General features: G+C 44.0%; 1 protein-coding gene across 3 annotated transcripts in view; it reads left to right on the forward strand.

Annotated features, from left to right (window-relative positions):
- The first annotated feature begins 377 nt into the window (after positions 1–377).
- NIPA1 (NIPA magnesium transporter 1) overlaps positions 378–15757 on the forward strand; it is a 41179-nt gene continuing 25799 nt past the window's right edge. The window contains exons 1-3 of one of the 3 annotated variants that reach the window (XM_019931791.3): positions 476–615; positions 1002–1249; positions 14986–15033. In XM_019931791.3, the coding sequence (XP_019787350.1) occupies position 15033 (1 nt within the window). In that variant the 5' untranslated portion in view covers positions 476–615; positions 1002–1249; positions 14986–15032. Of the gene's footprint in view, positions 616–724; positions 884–1001; positions 1250–14985; positions 15034–15757 lie in introns of those variants that run through there. The other 2 variants (XM_004318097.4, XM_073807857.1) reach the window with 2 other exon arrangements.

Genomic DNA, 15757 nt, shown 5'->3' on the forward strand with positions numbered 1-15757 from the left:
GAGGTTCCACAGCTGACGTGTCTTGGTTTCAGGCCCCAGGGGCGGCTCTCTGCGGGCCCCCGAACAGCTTTGTGAGGGACCATTATCCCAGCGAACGCGGCGTCTTGCTAGCGCTCTTCCAGTCCTAAATATCGCATGGGACACCCACCAAAACCCATCTGTTTACCTGAGAAGCAAACTTAACTGGGGGCCCTGTATTTGCACCGCCAAGCCTGCAGCTCGGCCTCTGCGCCCACCCACCTGCCACCTCACCCCACTCCTCGCCGCCGCCGCCTCTCCTAACGCGCTCCTCCCCCTCCTCCCCCCTCTCACCCCCTCCCGGAGCCCGGGCTCCACCCCGCCCCTGCAGAACCCCGGTCCCCCGCACCCCAGTGGCTCTGGGCCGCGGAGCCGGCCCCCGCCTCCAGGCCCGGCGGGCGAGCGCGCAGGCGCGGAGGGCGGGAGCCGGCGGAATGGGGACTGCAGCGGCTGCAGCGGCGGCGGCCGGGGAGGGGGCGCGCAGCCCGAGCCCCGCCGCCGTGTCGCTCGGCCTGGGCGTGGCCGTGGTGTCGAGCCTGGTGAACGGGTCCACGTTCGTGCTGCAGAAGAAGGGCATCGTGCGCGCCAAGCGGCGAGGTAGGGCGGGCCGCGGCCCTGCTCGGGGTGGGGGCGGAGGCGTGGAGGGAGCAGCCGCCGGCCGTGGGGAGGGGGGCAGCCGCGGGGTGGGGTGTTCCGGTCGTCGCCCGAGTGGGGTCCGGAGACGGGGCGGGGCACCTCGGAGGGCCAGCTGCGCGGGCGCGAGGCCCCTAGACCACCCGCAGCGCAGGCGCGGACGCGGTCCTGTGCGCCAGAAGCGCCGCCACCGCGGCCGAGCCTAGTCCTCCAGCAGCTCCGGAGGCGGCCGGTAAGCCCTGAGCGGTGGTAGTTGTGTCGCCGCCACGGTTTTTCTCCCTTCCCAGCGCTGGCGAAGCCTTCTTCAGTTTTATAAGGTTTCTCCCGCTGACTTCTTTCCTCCCTCCCAGACCCAATCGCTTTGCAGCCGTGCATCCCACCGACCTGCCCTCTGGTTGGCGCCCAGGCGTCCGTCACCCGCACCCACCGGCTGCTAGGGAAAGCTTCCTGTTTGCAGTATTCCCCGAATGGTCGGAGCCCAGTGCCTGCTCAGAAGGAGCGACGGGCCTCCCGCCTTTGCTGTGACTCCGGCCTGGGGTGCACTTGGAGGGCAGGACCTGCTGACTTCTCGCCCTGCAGTGGCCACACCAGTGCAGAAGTAAGAGCTGTGTGCTAGGCAGGCCGGGGTGGGACCTGCGGGCCAAGGAGGCGCTCGCTCTCAGGGTCGAGCGAGAGTTCTGACCTTTCCTGTGGCTTCTGTTCCTGGGGTCCTTATGACTACAAGTGATCTTCGGTGTGAAGAACACTCAAAGAAGATTAAAACCACCAAAAATGGGCCAACTGAGTATTCCCTGGGTGGATAAGCCACCAAACACCACTGCTTATCAATGTGGAAAGTGTTAAGATGTAGCAGAGTTCTTTGCCAGTGTTCTTCTGTAATAAGAGAGGCCTGAGACAGTTTACTGAACGCAAGATGTAGCATGCTTTGAAACTGAAAATCAACGTGTCCAGAAGGACTGAGAGAGTCTTGTGGTCGTTCTACAAGAATAGTGTTAGGGCTTCCCTGGTGGCGCAATGGTTGAGAGTCCGCCTGCCGACGCAGGGGACACGGGTTCGTGCCCCGGTCCGGGAAGGTCCCACATGCCGCCGAGCGGCTGGGCCGTGAGCCATGGCCACTGAGCCTGCGTGTCCGTGGCCTGTGCTCCGCAACGGGAGAGGCCACAACAGTGAGAGAGGCCCGCGTACCGCAAAAAAAAAAAAAAAAAAAAGGAGGAAACCGCCAGGTCACGGGTTTAAGATAAGTAAACTTATTTAATAGTTCAGATTCTATAATGCAAGTGAAACTCTCTTGAGTGTCCTGGATGATCAGCCAGGAGTGAACTGAGGAAAGAGATAAAGGGGCCTACAATATTGAGTGAAAATATAAAATCAGAGATATTTGTTAAAGAATTCAACTTCGAAGTGAAAACATTGCAGTCTGTACATAAAATCTAAATAAAACCAAGCGTGGTTTCCCTAGGATGCAGATGTATCTCTAAGGTAACAAATGGACATCTGGCAGTAGAGCACTTTTAAGGGAGCACATATCAGTTTGAGGGGCTCCAGGGGTGGGTGACATGATCGTCATGATTCAAAAATAAACAGCACACGTGCCCTTGATAGGATAGGTACATGATCTCCAAAACCCATGACCCCAGTCTAACCATGAGAAAAACAGCACACAAACCTGAATTCAGGAACAGCCTACAAAATACCTGACCAGTCCTCCTGTCAAGATCGTAAAGTCTGACAGACTGTCGTAGCCAGGACACATGGCCATAAGACATTAGGTAAAATCTAAGGAAACCTGAATATAGACTTCAGTTACCAGAAAACAATAATTATTGAGTAAAACTAAATTATTTCAGCTCAGCTTATGTGTTCAAGGGAATTAGTGACTAAGAAAATAAAAAACACAGCAACCTGAAAAAAAAACATTATTCATGCTTTTATTTATACCTGCATACTACGTCCTTAAATAAATGAGTGAAAATGTGATATTTGCTGATTTCATACTTCTCCAGTTACTACCCACCACTACTAATTCAAGCTACCTGGCTTGCTCATAATGGTGGAAGACAGACATACAGTCTTGTTTTGATAAATTTAGTTTTGATTTGTTCAACAGATATTCACGAAACTCTTATTATGTGCCAGGCACTGTTGTAGGTATTGAGGATGCATAGTTTTAGCATCTACTCCCCCTGAAACCTTTTTCTACCTCTGCTAATAAGCAGCATAGTTGGCCGTTGTAAAATGACTGAAATGGGGGAGATCGGAGGAAAGAGGGGGTGCTAAAAACTGGGGAGTCAAGTTCTTGTGCTAAGGGAGACCTGATGGTCTTACACTGTAAAAAGCTGTCTCACTGAAAGTTTCAGCTTTATTGCACTGCCGTGCACCAGCATTTCTTTCAAGTCTCAGCTTCAGGAGAGCCAAGTTCTGGTCACAGCCCTTCCTTTGTGGGGGAGGAGTTGGGGTGCAGCTTTCTCTGTTACCAGCTTTCACTCTTGAAAGGACCTTCCCAATGAATGGAATATCATTCATGGAATGGAATGGATAGGCTAGGAGCACCATCCACAACACAGGCTCAAGGTGAACTGCCTCACTCCTGGTGTGGCTTTGAAAGACCCTGAAGATGGGAAGAGGGCAGGGGACACCTGGGGCCACAGGTCATTGATAGTATGTTTAGTGTTAGAGCCCACTTGAAGCAGAGCTTAGAAGAGAGAAACAAGGTGACCATCAAGTCTGAAGATAATTTGTTGAAAGCCAGTTGCAACATTAGAATTCTGTGCTGGTGAATAGGTGAGGATGTCCTGGGAGCCTCTTAACTGGGGGGATGATGTCCTGCCCTCAGACAGACATTGTGGAGACAGCCTCAGGAAAGTCATAGAATTGCATAGATGAGTGACTCTATGTAGAACGTCCTAGGCCAGGAAGAACCACAATCTTTTTAAAATCCCTTTCATCAAAACTGGGAGATACCACCTAACACACATTAGGATGGCTATTGTTTAAAAAAAAAAAAAGCAGAAAATAACAAGCATTGGTGAGGATGTTGAGAAATTGGAACCCTTGTGCACTGTTGGTGGGAATGTAAAATGGTGCAGCTGCTATGAAAAACAGTAGGGAGGTTCTTCAAAAAATTAAATGTAGAATTCATATGACCCAGCAATTCCACTTCTGAGTATGTATATCCAGAAGAAATGAAAGCAGGGACATGAACAGATATTGGCACACCCATGTTCATAGCAGCATCATTCACAGTAGAGAAAATGTGGAACAAATTGTGGTATATACGTTCAAAGGAATATTACTTAGTCTTAAAAAGGAAGGAAATTCTGACACATGCTACAACATGGATGAGCCTTGAGGACATTATGCTAAGTGAAATAAACCAGTCACAAAAGGACAAAGCTTGTATGATTCCACTCATATGAGGTACCTAGAATAGTCAAATTCACAGAGACAGAAAGTAGAATGGTGTTGCAGGGGGCTGTGAGGAGGGGGGATGGGAAGTTAGTGTTTAGTGGGCACAGAGTGTCTGTTTTGGAGGATGGGTTAGTTCTGGAGATGGATGGTGGTGATGATTGCACAGCAAGGTGAATGTACTTAATGCCATGGAACTGTACACTTAAAAATGGTTAAAATGCTAAATATTATGATATATATTTTAACGCCATAAAAAAGTCCTTTTCAGATTTCATAGTCTCCTTCCTGAGAGGAGTACAGCCTAGTGGTGTAGTCACACTGTTAAGATGCTCGGAAGGTGAGTGAGTTGTCTTGTGAGAGTGGAAACTGGGATCCAAGCATCCCACCTGCCAGTCTCAAGCCTTCTGTACTGATTTTGAAGGGCATGTGCTCTCTGGTCATGGAATGTACATGTTTTCTCCTTGCCTCTCTTGCCGTTCCCAGGCACACACCTAGGTGCATGTACCCCCAAACCCAGAGCTGAGGCACACACGTGTTATCTTCACCCCTGCAGCCCTTTGACTCTGTGGTTAGTTCCTCCAGCTTCTGTAAACCCTCCAGACCCTGACAGATGGGGTCAGCTTCCTCTCCTGCCGTGTGTCTTCTTGGTGCCTGTCTTCAGCCCCTTCCTGCCCCTGAAACCTGTGGTATGATGGCTTGTTCACTTGTCTGTGCTCCGCCTGGATCCTGGCTCTTCAAGGCAGGGCACATGTCCTGTCCACTGGGAGGCATGTGGTGGACACTCAGTAATGCTATCTAATTGGCCATGAGTAACCCTGGAGTAAAGAGGGTAAAACCAAACCTCGTATTTTATTTCTGAGCTTTCTTCAAATTATTCAGAGCTGACCTCATTTACCTGTGGCCTCTACTAAGTAATAGAATCCAGAGTTACTGCTAGATCTGAAAATCTGTAACCCTGATATCTATCTAGCTCCAAGGGGAGATCGTTGATAAGGAACATGGTGAGAATAGGGTGAGTGTTAAGAGCATTTGAATGGCTCCACAGCCTGTACATATCTGGTTTACTTGATAGTATTTCCATGAGAGGAGAAGATAAAGAAGGCTGCTACTTACAGAAGACTTATGATGTCCCTGACTCATGCATCTGTCATGTTCCATGGGCTGACTGGACTCAATGGGCCCCGCTTCCTTGGGGTCTCCAGTGGGTTGCGGTCAGATGGTGGCTGGGGCTAGAGTCATCTGAGATGACTTCTTCATCACTTGTCTGGGATAGCTGAGACAGCAAGATGGTTCCTGAGCTGCCTCCCCCCACCACCTCTTTTCATCCCTCCATATACTCTCTTCACACGTGGCTACCGTGGGCTTCCTTACACCATAATGGTCTCAGGGAAGTCAGACCCCTTACATGGTGGATAGCTTCCCCTAGACCAAACCTTCCAAAGACTAAGATGAGCGCCGAATGGATCCCTGTGCCCTAGCCTTGGAGGTCTGGCACTACCACTTCTGCCACATTCTGTTGGTGTACTCAGGGCCAGCCCAGGTCAACTGTGGGAGGGGATGGCATAGGGACATGGATCCCAGGAGGTGTGATACAGGAGAGGAAGTTGAGGCATGCACCCAATACAGGACTGGTTGCACTAGGATTTGAACCCAGCTTGGGCTGACTTTGAAGGTGGTTTTTCTCTGCTGCTCCCAGTGGGAAAGGTGGGGGGGAAGATACATAAATTCACCTATAGATAAGACTTTTCTAATGAGGGGCTTCACAGTCTATGTGGAAAAAGCTGGTACTCCGATACTGTTTTATTATAAATAAGTATAATAATACCCCAAACATTAAGTATAAATAATACCCCGAAACTAAGGCAAATAAGAATTTCTTATCATTTTCATGTGACAAATGTGGGAATAGATCACTAATATAAATTCCTACATGAAATACCTTTGGTGTTGATGAATTTCTGTTGGACAGAGTATATTTTTTCTTCAAAAATATTTATGCATAAATAGTATAAACTATAATGTAATTTATATTTCCAGCCCTTTAAGTCCTTAATGAGTAACCAACCAGGCCTTTTTTTAAATTTTTTTTTTTGGCGGTACGCGGGCCTCTCACTGTTGGGGCCTCTCCCGTGGCGGAGCACAGGCTCTGGACGCGCAGGCTCAGCGGCCGTGGCTCACGGGCCCAGCCGCTCCGCGGCATGTGGAATCTTCCCGGACCGGGGCACGAACCCGTGTCCCCTGCATTGGCAGGCGGACTCTCAACCACTGCGCCACCAGGGAAGCCCCAGTCCTTCTTTTTTAAAAAAAATGTAGCCATGAGCGGCTAAAAAAGACCACTTTTCAAGAAGAATATGCTCAATCCCACACTCCCTAACCCCACACTCCCTAACCCCACACTCCCTAATGTTTCTGGGCCAGGAACCTGTGACAGTAAACTGACCCCTTTTAGATATTGCCTGGATTAGCCAGGGAGGGTGGGCAGGCAGAGGGTTTACCTTGCATGTTCATGCCCAGTCAGAGCTCTTTGGTATGATATGATTACTCAGCAGAGTATATCGTGAATTCACAGAACCTGGGCATAGTCATGCTTTTAAAAGAGCATCTTCTTCTTGGTTATAGAAATATAGTCATTGTTTAAAATCTGGGAAGTACATACAATTACGAATAGGAAAATAAATAGCATTTATCTCCTCACCTTCAGGTAACCACTATTACAATTAGGGTGTATTTCTTCCTAGTCACATTCAATACTTATATTTCAAAATTGAATTTTAATGAATAAATCCTGTGTACAAAAAATATATAACACATATGTAGGGTATAGAGAATAATAAGATAAATATCAAGGGTTTTTTTGTTTTGTTTATTTATTTATTTATGGCTGTGTTGGGTCTTCGTTTCTGTGCGAGGGCTTTCTCTAGTTGCGGCAAGCGGGGGCCACTCTTCATCGCGGTGCGCGGGCCTCTCACTGTCGCGGCCTCTCTTGTTGCGGAGCACAGGCTCCAGATGCGCAGGCTCAGTAGTTGTGGCTCACGGGCCCAGTTGCTCTGCGGCACGTGGGATCTTCCCAGACCATGGCTCGAACCCGTGTCCCCTGCATTGGCAGGCAGACTCTCAACCACTGCGCCACCAGGGAAGCCCTGGTGATTATTTATTTTATTATTTATTTTATTTTTGGCTGCGTCGGGTCTTAGTTGCCGCACGCCAGATCTTCGTTGCGGTGTGTGGGCTTCTCTTTAGTTGTGGCATGAGGGTTTTCTCTCTCTAGTTATGGCACACACGCTCCAGAGCACATGGGCTCTGTAGTTTGTGTCACGCAGGCTCTCCAGTTGAGGTGCGCTGGCTCAATAGCTGTGGCACGAGGGCTTAATTGCCCTGTGGCATGTGGGATCTTAGTTCCCTGACCAGGGATTGAACCCACATCTGTGGCCTTGGGAGGTAGATTCTTTACCACTGGACCACTGGGAAAGTCCCAGTTTGGTGAGTTTTGATAAATAAATATACCTGTGTAACCAACACCTCGGTGAAGAAATTGATTATTGCTGTCATCCTAGAAAGTTCTCTCGTGTTCTTTTTCATTCTGTCCTCCCTACACCAGAGGGTCTGCTTTCCTAGTATCCATCTGCATAGATTGAATTAGTTTTGCCTGTTCTTGAACTTCATATAAATGGAATCATATAGTATGTATTCTCTTATGTCTACTCTTCTTTCTTTCTTTCATCATGGTTTGAATATTCATTGTGATATATGTATCAGTCGTACTTATATTGCTAAGTAGTGTTCCATTGTTTGAATATACCACAATTTGCTTATCTATTCTGAAAATTTGGTTGTTTCCAAATTTTGACTGTTTGAGGAAAGCTGCAATGACAATTCTTACATAATTCTTTTTTGACTTAAAGTCTTCTTATCTTTGGGGTAAATACGTTGGAGCATTGCTGGATCATGCAGTGCTGGATCATGCAGTAGGTGTATAATTAAATTTTAAGAAACTGCTGAACACTTTCTAACTACAGGTGTACCATTTTACCCTCCCATCAGTAATGAATGAGTGTTCCAGGTGCTCCACGTTCTCTCCAACATTTGGTGTTGTCATCTGTTTAATTTTAGCCATTCTGGTGAGTGTACAGTGGTATCTCATTGTGATTTTAATTTACATTCCCCTGATACCTAATGATATTGAGCATCTTTTGATGAGTTTATTGGCCATTTGTATACAGTCTTTTTGAGGTGTCTTTTCAAGACTTTTGCCCGTATTTTAGTGGATTATATCTTTTTATTATTGATAGTGTGCATTATATGTAACATGTATGTATAATCTGGATACAAGTCCTTTGGCAGATTTAGGAATTGCAAATATTTTCTCTGAGGCTTGTCTTTTCATTTTCTTAATGTTTCCTCTTGAAGAGCAGAAATTTTTAATTTTGATGAAGTCTAACTTATCATTTTTTTCCTTCTATGTGGTTAGTACTTTTTGATTTCTGCCAAAATAAAGTCTTTGTTTCTCCTCAGGTCACAGTGGCATCCTCCTGTGTTTTCCTCTAGGAGTTTTATAGCTTTCGCTTTTACCTTTAGGGCTGTAAGCCATCTTGAGTTAATTTTTGTATATGAGTGAGGTATGAATCAAGGTTCGGTATTTTCCCTACTGGTATCCATTTGGTTCAGCATCGCTTGTTGAGGAAATTTCCCTACTGAATTATACTGTTGCTTTAGTCCATGATCTGACTGTACATGTGTGAGTCTATTTCCGAACTCTATTCTGTTTTATTGTATATGTCTATCCTTACACCAGTCTGTATTGATGATGTAGTTTTAAATCTTTTTTAAAAATCTTAAAAAATCTAATTTTTAAATCTTAAAATCAGATAGTATAAGTCATACAGTTTTGTTCTTCTTTTTCAAGATTGCCCAACTATTTCTTTAGGAAAATAAGTTCTGCATATCTAATAGCCAACATACAAAAGAACTTCAAGTACTAAATTCATTCATAAATTGGTGAATACCAAGTGCTCAGATTGAGTCTAATTAATGCCCTCATCTAGCTGTGTTGGTGTCAGGAAAGAAGTTTTCTTGATAGTCCTTTTTTAAGAACTCTGTAAAAACTATGTAGCATCTTTTTACACATTTTTTAAAGTTAAGGCATTAATTAATTTGTAAAGGACTTAGTGATCCACTCTTGCTTTGCTGATAGGAGCAATTCTGTTGTTGCTGTACAGAGCACACACGAGTGGAAGCAGTTTTGCTGTGGTATAATCAGCAAGTAAATAAACTAGATGACTGCCTCTATTTTTGTGCTAGAAAGTCATATTTTAAGGACATTTCTGATACACATTTAAACCTAAATGGAAGGTTTTAAAAGCCACGAGTCCATGGTTGGACAACATCAATGCCAATTGATATTATCATCCTGACAAGTCTCTTTTGTATTTGCACAACACTTCTTTGTCTTGTAGTTCAGCTGTTATAAACAACCGTTCAACTCTCATCCAAGGTTTCCAGTATGAGGGGGAAAAAAATTCTAGACTTTAGATATTGCTACCTTTGCAACCCACACCTAGGAGTGGAGGGGAGGAGGCATGAGTATAGTCAAATAAACAAACAGAAAACCAGTGTTCTACAATTCTGAGGTTCCTTGTTCTTGCTAAGGCCAGAGAACTTGAAAAGTCCCAGGCATCAGCTGGGAAGAGGATGAGCATGGCCATAGGCTTGAACAGGTGCCTCCTGAGGGTGTCAGGTGAGTAACTTTAGGATTTTTAGGGACAGTGATGAAGGTGAAACTGTGAAGAAACCAAGTCATTTTAGGACATAAGAAAATAATATCTATGACAGGGCCAATGGCTAACATGGAATGCAGGTTCCTAGGAATTTCTGGCTGCAGGAGGATGGAACCTGGGGCAGCCAGCTCAGTGAAGATGCTAGGCACAGGTGGATGGGCAAGAAGAGCCATAGGCTACTTCCGTGGGCACTGGGGATGTTGCTGAGCTGGAGCCCTTGGGGGCCATGGAGAGCAGTATCACTTTGATCTACAGTTAGGGGTGTGGGGCAAGTATCCCGACAGAAAATCTTAACTTACGTAATGTCCATGGAAGCAGAAAAATTTTGCCTAATATTGGCTTAAAAGGTGAGGGCGATCGCAATACCTTTGGATTTCAGCAAACACAAACTCCTCCTGGGGAGTATGAGTGGGAGGACCCTAAACACTTGGAACTAACCTGTACCTTTTGACTAAAGGGAGACCAAAGGCTTGTTATTTCTCTAGCCCTGGCTACGAGGTATCCCAGGTTCTTCCCCATTTTAGTGACAGTCCATTTCAGACTGTCAAAAGCACGTGCTGTGTGGTAGTTAATGGTGTGGGGGAAACTATAGCAGTGAAAGAGGAGAGCTTCAGTGGGTCCCATTGTGCTGGCATCCTTGGACAAGCTTTCACTGCCCGAGTGTTGCCCACATTCTAGCTGCTGCTGTAGCAGTGATCCCGTGACTGCGTAAGCACTCACGACAAAACTGTATTCATCACAGTAAAAGGAATTGGCCTTTCCCTGCCCCCAGCATAGACCCCCAACAGAAAAGATTGTGACTGATTCCTTGATCTCAGAGTCCCTAAAATCTTTCGAATATTATATATAGAATTTTTGAAAAGCTGTTGAGTAAATTATTGTGTGCATCTGCTATAAAAACAAGCTTCAAGATCTAGAATGAAATGTGTTCACAGTTATTTTAAATAATAAGCAATAATATTTACTTATACACAAAAGAGAGCAGGAGTGGCCATGCTAGTATGAAACAGAACAGACTTTAAGGCAAAAATTGTTACTGTAGCCAAAGAAGGACATTTTTTTTTGGCTGCATTGTGTCTTCTTTGCTGCACGCGGGCTTTCTTTAGTTGTGGAGAGCGGGGACCACTCCTCGTTGCGGTGCACGGGCTTCTCATTGCTGTGGCTTCTCTTGTTGTGGAACACGGGCTCTAGGCATGTGGGCTTCAGTAGTTGTGGCTCGTGGGCTCTAGAGCGCAAGCTCAGTAGTTGTGGCACACGGGCTTAGTTGCTCCACAGCATGTGGGATCTTCCCGGACCAGGGCTCGAACCCGTGTCCCCTGCATTGGCAGGAAGATTCTCAACCACTGCGCCACCAAGGAAGCCCAAGAAGGACATTTTATAACAATGAAAAGGTCTACTATAAGTTTATACTTGATTTCCTTTGTTTTCTAAGCTTCCTTAGGATATAAAATAACAAAGTTAACATCTTTATTATAAGTTACAACAATATATTGTTGGGTTTGTAACATAAAAAATGTAACATATATAACAATAATTAAATAAAGACCACTGATCTGTTCTTTGTATCTATAAATTTGGTTTTGTTGAAAATTTTTTTAATTGAAATATAGTTGATTTGCAATATTAGTTTCAGGTGTTCAGCAAAGTGATTCAGTTATTTATATGTATTTTTTCAGATTATTTTCCATTATAGGTTATTACAAGATATTGAATATTGTTCTCTGTGTTATACAGTAGATTTTTGTTGCTTTTCTATTTTATATATAGTAATGTGTATCTGTTAACCCCATACTCCTTATTTATCTGCCCCTCCTTTTCCCCTTTGGTAACCATAATTTTGTTTTCTGTGTCTGTGAGTCTTTTTCTGTTTTGTATATAGATTCATTTGCATTATTTTTAGAGTCCCCATGTAAGTGTTATCATATAATGTTTGTCTTTGACTTAACTTCACTTAGTATGATATTCTCTAGGTCTATCTCCATTGTTACAAATGGCAATATTTCATTCTTTTTAGTGGCTGAGTAATGTTCCATTTTGTGTGTGTGTGTGTGTGTGTGTGTGTGTGTGTGTGTGTACACACACACACGCACACACCCCATATCTTCTTTATCTGTTCATCTGTTGATAGACACTTAGGTTGCTTCCGTGTCTTGGTTATTGTAAATCATGCTGCTGTGAACATCAGGCTGCATGTATCTTTTCAGATTAGAGTTTTCATCTTTTCCCAATATATAACCAAGAGTGGAGCAATCGCTGGATCATATGATAGCTCTATTTTTAGTGCTTTAAGGAACCTCCATACTGTTTTCCATAGTGGCTGCACCAATTTATATCCCTACCAACAGTGTAGGAGAGTTCCCTTTTCTCCACACCCTCTCCAGTATTTATTATTTGTATACTTTTTGATGATAGCCATTCTGACAGGTGTGAGGCTCATTGTGGTTTTGATTTGCATTTCTCTAATAATTAGCAATGTTGAGCATCTTTTCATGTGTCTGTTGGCCACCTTTATGTCTTCTTTGGAGAAATGTCTATATAGATCTTCTGCCCATTTTTTGATTGGGTTGTTTGTTTTTTTGATATTGAGTTGCATAAGCTGTTTGTATATTTTGGAAATTAAGCCCTTGTTGGTTGTGTCATTTGCAAATATTTTCTCCCATTCCGTAGGTTGTCTTTTTGTTTCTTTGACGGTTTCCTTTGCTGTGCAAAAGTTTTTAAGTTTGATTAGGTACCATTTGTTTATTTTTGCTTTTATTTCTTTTGCCTTGGGAGCCTGATCTAAGAAAATATTGCTATGATTTATGTCAGAGAATGTTTTGCCTATGTTCTGTTTTAGGAGTTTTATGTCTTATATTTAGGTCTTTATGTCATTTTGAGTTTATGTTTGAACATGGTGTGAGGGAGTGTTTTAATTTCATTGATTTACGTGACGCTGTCCAGCTTTCCCAACACCACTTGCTGAAGAGAATGTCTTCTCCATTGTATATTCTTGCCTCCTTTGTTGAAGATTAATTGACCATAGGTATATAGGTTTATTTCTGGGCTGTCTATCTTGTTCCATTGATCTGTCTGTTTTTGTGCCAGTACCATGCTGTCTTAATTACTGTAGCTTTATAGTATTGTCTGAAGTCTGGGAGGATTATGCCTCCAGCTTAGTTCTTTTTCATCAGGATTGCTTTGACAATTCTGTGTCTTTTTTTTTTTTTTTTCAGATTCCACATGTAAGTAAAAGACATGCTCTAAAATAGCCACAGTGTGATTTAGCACATTTGGGAAATTGAACAAGGATTCTATACTAATAGTTGATCATTGTTCTGCAGTGTTCACTGCAGGGCATTCTTCAGCTCAGCTCTACTTTCTGATATGTAGGACATCATGGGCCACATTTGTATCAGACACACTCAGAGGGACATGGGACAGGGGCCACAGCCAGTGTCAGGCCCTCTCTGTTGGAGCCTGGTAGCAGAGGCAGAGCATGGTTTAGGGTCCCAGAGGCAGAACTGCAGCAGACGGTGACACAGCTGCCCAGCCTTACAAGCCTCATGCCCTCCAGTATAAAGTCATAGAGGCAGGAATCCCGGGCCCTGAAAGAGCTGTTCCTATTCTCAGAGGTATTGCACTAGGGGAGCCCAACCTCCAGTCAGATGCCATTTGCCCGTCAGAGGTCATTTTTACCTTACGTGCTGTCCCCTGGCCACATGGCTGTCAGCTTTATAGTCGCATTCTCATGCAGAAAGTGAAGGGGTTTTGTTACTCAATTATCTACAACAATCCATATTGAAGTTTTGCCAGTTGCCCCAATGTTGTCCTTTATAGCAGCCTTTTTTCCCATCTAACATCATGTGTTTAGTCACATCTCTTTTGTTTCCTGTCATTTGCAACAATACCTTTGTCTTTCATGACCTTGCCGATTTTGAAGTGTACAGGCCAGCTGATATGTGGACCATTTCACAATTTCCTCATGATTAGATTCAGGTGATGCAGTCTGGCAGGAGTACTGCAGATGTGATGTTGTGCCTTTCTCAATGCGCCCTCAGGAGGTGCAGGATTTGGTTTGTCCCACTGCTGATGGTGTCAACTTTGACCACTTAGTTAAGGTGATGTCCGTCAGGGTCTTAGAGTACTGTAAAGATAACTTTTTCTCTTTGTGATTAATAAAAAAACTGGTGGAGGTGATTCATGGAGGTTACGTGGCAATCCTGTCCCTCAACAAACTTTCATTCACTTATTTTAGTCTCGATTGATGGTTCTTGCCTGAATCAGTTTTTACTGTGATGTTACCAAATGGTGCTATTTGAACTAGACCATTCCTTCCACTCTATCATTACTTATTGGTCTCATTTTCTTAAAAGTACTTTTTAAATACCTGTAGCTCTGCTCCTCAAAGAAGCAGCCTGGCTTCCTATGTTCATTATACCAAATTATTGCGAATTAAAACATCCAAATAGATTAGGTGTTTTAGTCTGAAGTGAAAAAATCCTGTTAGACTGGGAGCATTTTGACATACCTGAAGAAGGACAAAAGGAGAGATGGATGTGACGAGGAGACCTGCTCCCATCTGTGCCTGCCCTGGCATGCATTGGGGCATAAGAGGGTAATCCAAGAGAGTAAAAGGGAAACCACTGTGTACAATGTCCGATCATTGAGTGAGTGTAAGGGTCTGCTTTCAACCATTTTCACATGGTTGCAAAAAGAGCCATGTCACAAAGGTTCTACATTATGAACCTGTTTAAGCAGCAAGTCACAGAACCCTGTACTAGAAAAATTATCATATAAATGGGTTTCAGTAAATGCATGAGAGAATTGGACTTTGAAGGTCAAATCTCGTTTGAAATCAACATATAAAAAGTTACTCCAAAGAATATTTGTCTCTAGATGATGTGTTGAGCCCCCCTCCCAAATAAAGTACAATTTATAAAGATTTTATTTGCTTGGGTCAGCTTGTGTTGATTGCAGAAAGTATTTTGCCACTTTTAATCGTTTCTCATGCTGCTCTTTATAGACTACTTTAAAGTTTCTTTGTAGGGTGAATAAAAGTATGGCATTCATTCTTTTCAATTTTAGTTTTATTTAAAAATTCCTCTTTTAAGTGTGTAGCTTGTAAACCTCTTGGTTCGTACTTTCCTGATGTTTTTGTCTCACTCTTTTACAGGTACCTCCTATTTAACAGACATTGTGTGGTGGGCAGGAACAATTGCAAGTAAGTACTCTTTGTGGTGAAGAGCTTGGTCTCCTTTTGTAAGATCAGTCATTTGTCTGTCAGGGCTGGATGGAGGGGGTGGGATGAGCTTAGCTTGTTCTTTGGAATAAGGACCAGGATGGTGGGAGACAGTGGAGGGTGAAGGCAGAGGATCCTGCTGCCTGCTGTTGGCCCTGAATTTTGTCCAGGTCAGACTGTCCTGGGTCTGAAGAAATTAAGCAGCTCCTGCTTCCTCATCTGTAGTTGGGCTGTGGGCATTTGGTGAGCTTGTGCCCCACACAACTAGTTTTACAAAGGAGTTTCTTCACTCAGCCTTAAGTACCAGATCAGAGGTCATGTGTTATAATATAAAAATAATAAAATTAGAGTTCAGACCTTTACATATATAAAGAAAAATTCTGTTAGATATTTCAGATATATCTTGAGGTCTTTTTGTCACACATTGTCTTTTAGGCAAGAAATTTTCTAGTAGACATTGATTCATCGAAGAACTCATTTTTAAGCTCTATCTATCTATCTATCTATCTGTCTATCTCAGTGCAGCCCCAGGCACAGCCCTGTACAGGCAGTAGTGTTTCCACTTGATGTGCCAGCAGTGTGTCACTGGAATAGATCCCAGGCCACTTGAAGGGGCATGGAAAGCTCTACATGATCTATCTTAAAACAGGGATGTGTTAAGAAGAAAGTGGAAATATACTCTTGTACCCACTGTCAGTCACTGCTG

The sequence above is a fragment of the Tursiops truncatus genome, chromosome 7 (genome assembly GCF_011762595.2).
Source record: "Tursiops truncatus isolate mTurTru1 chromosome 7, mTurTru1.mat.Y, whole genome shotgun sequence".
NCBI classification, from domain to species: Eukaryota; Metazoa; Chordata; class Mammalia; order Artiodactyla; family Delphinidae; genus Tursiops; species Tursiops truncatus.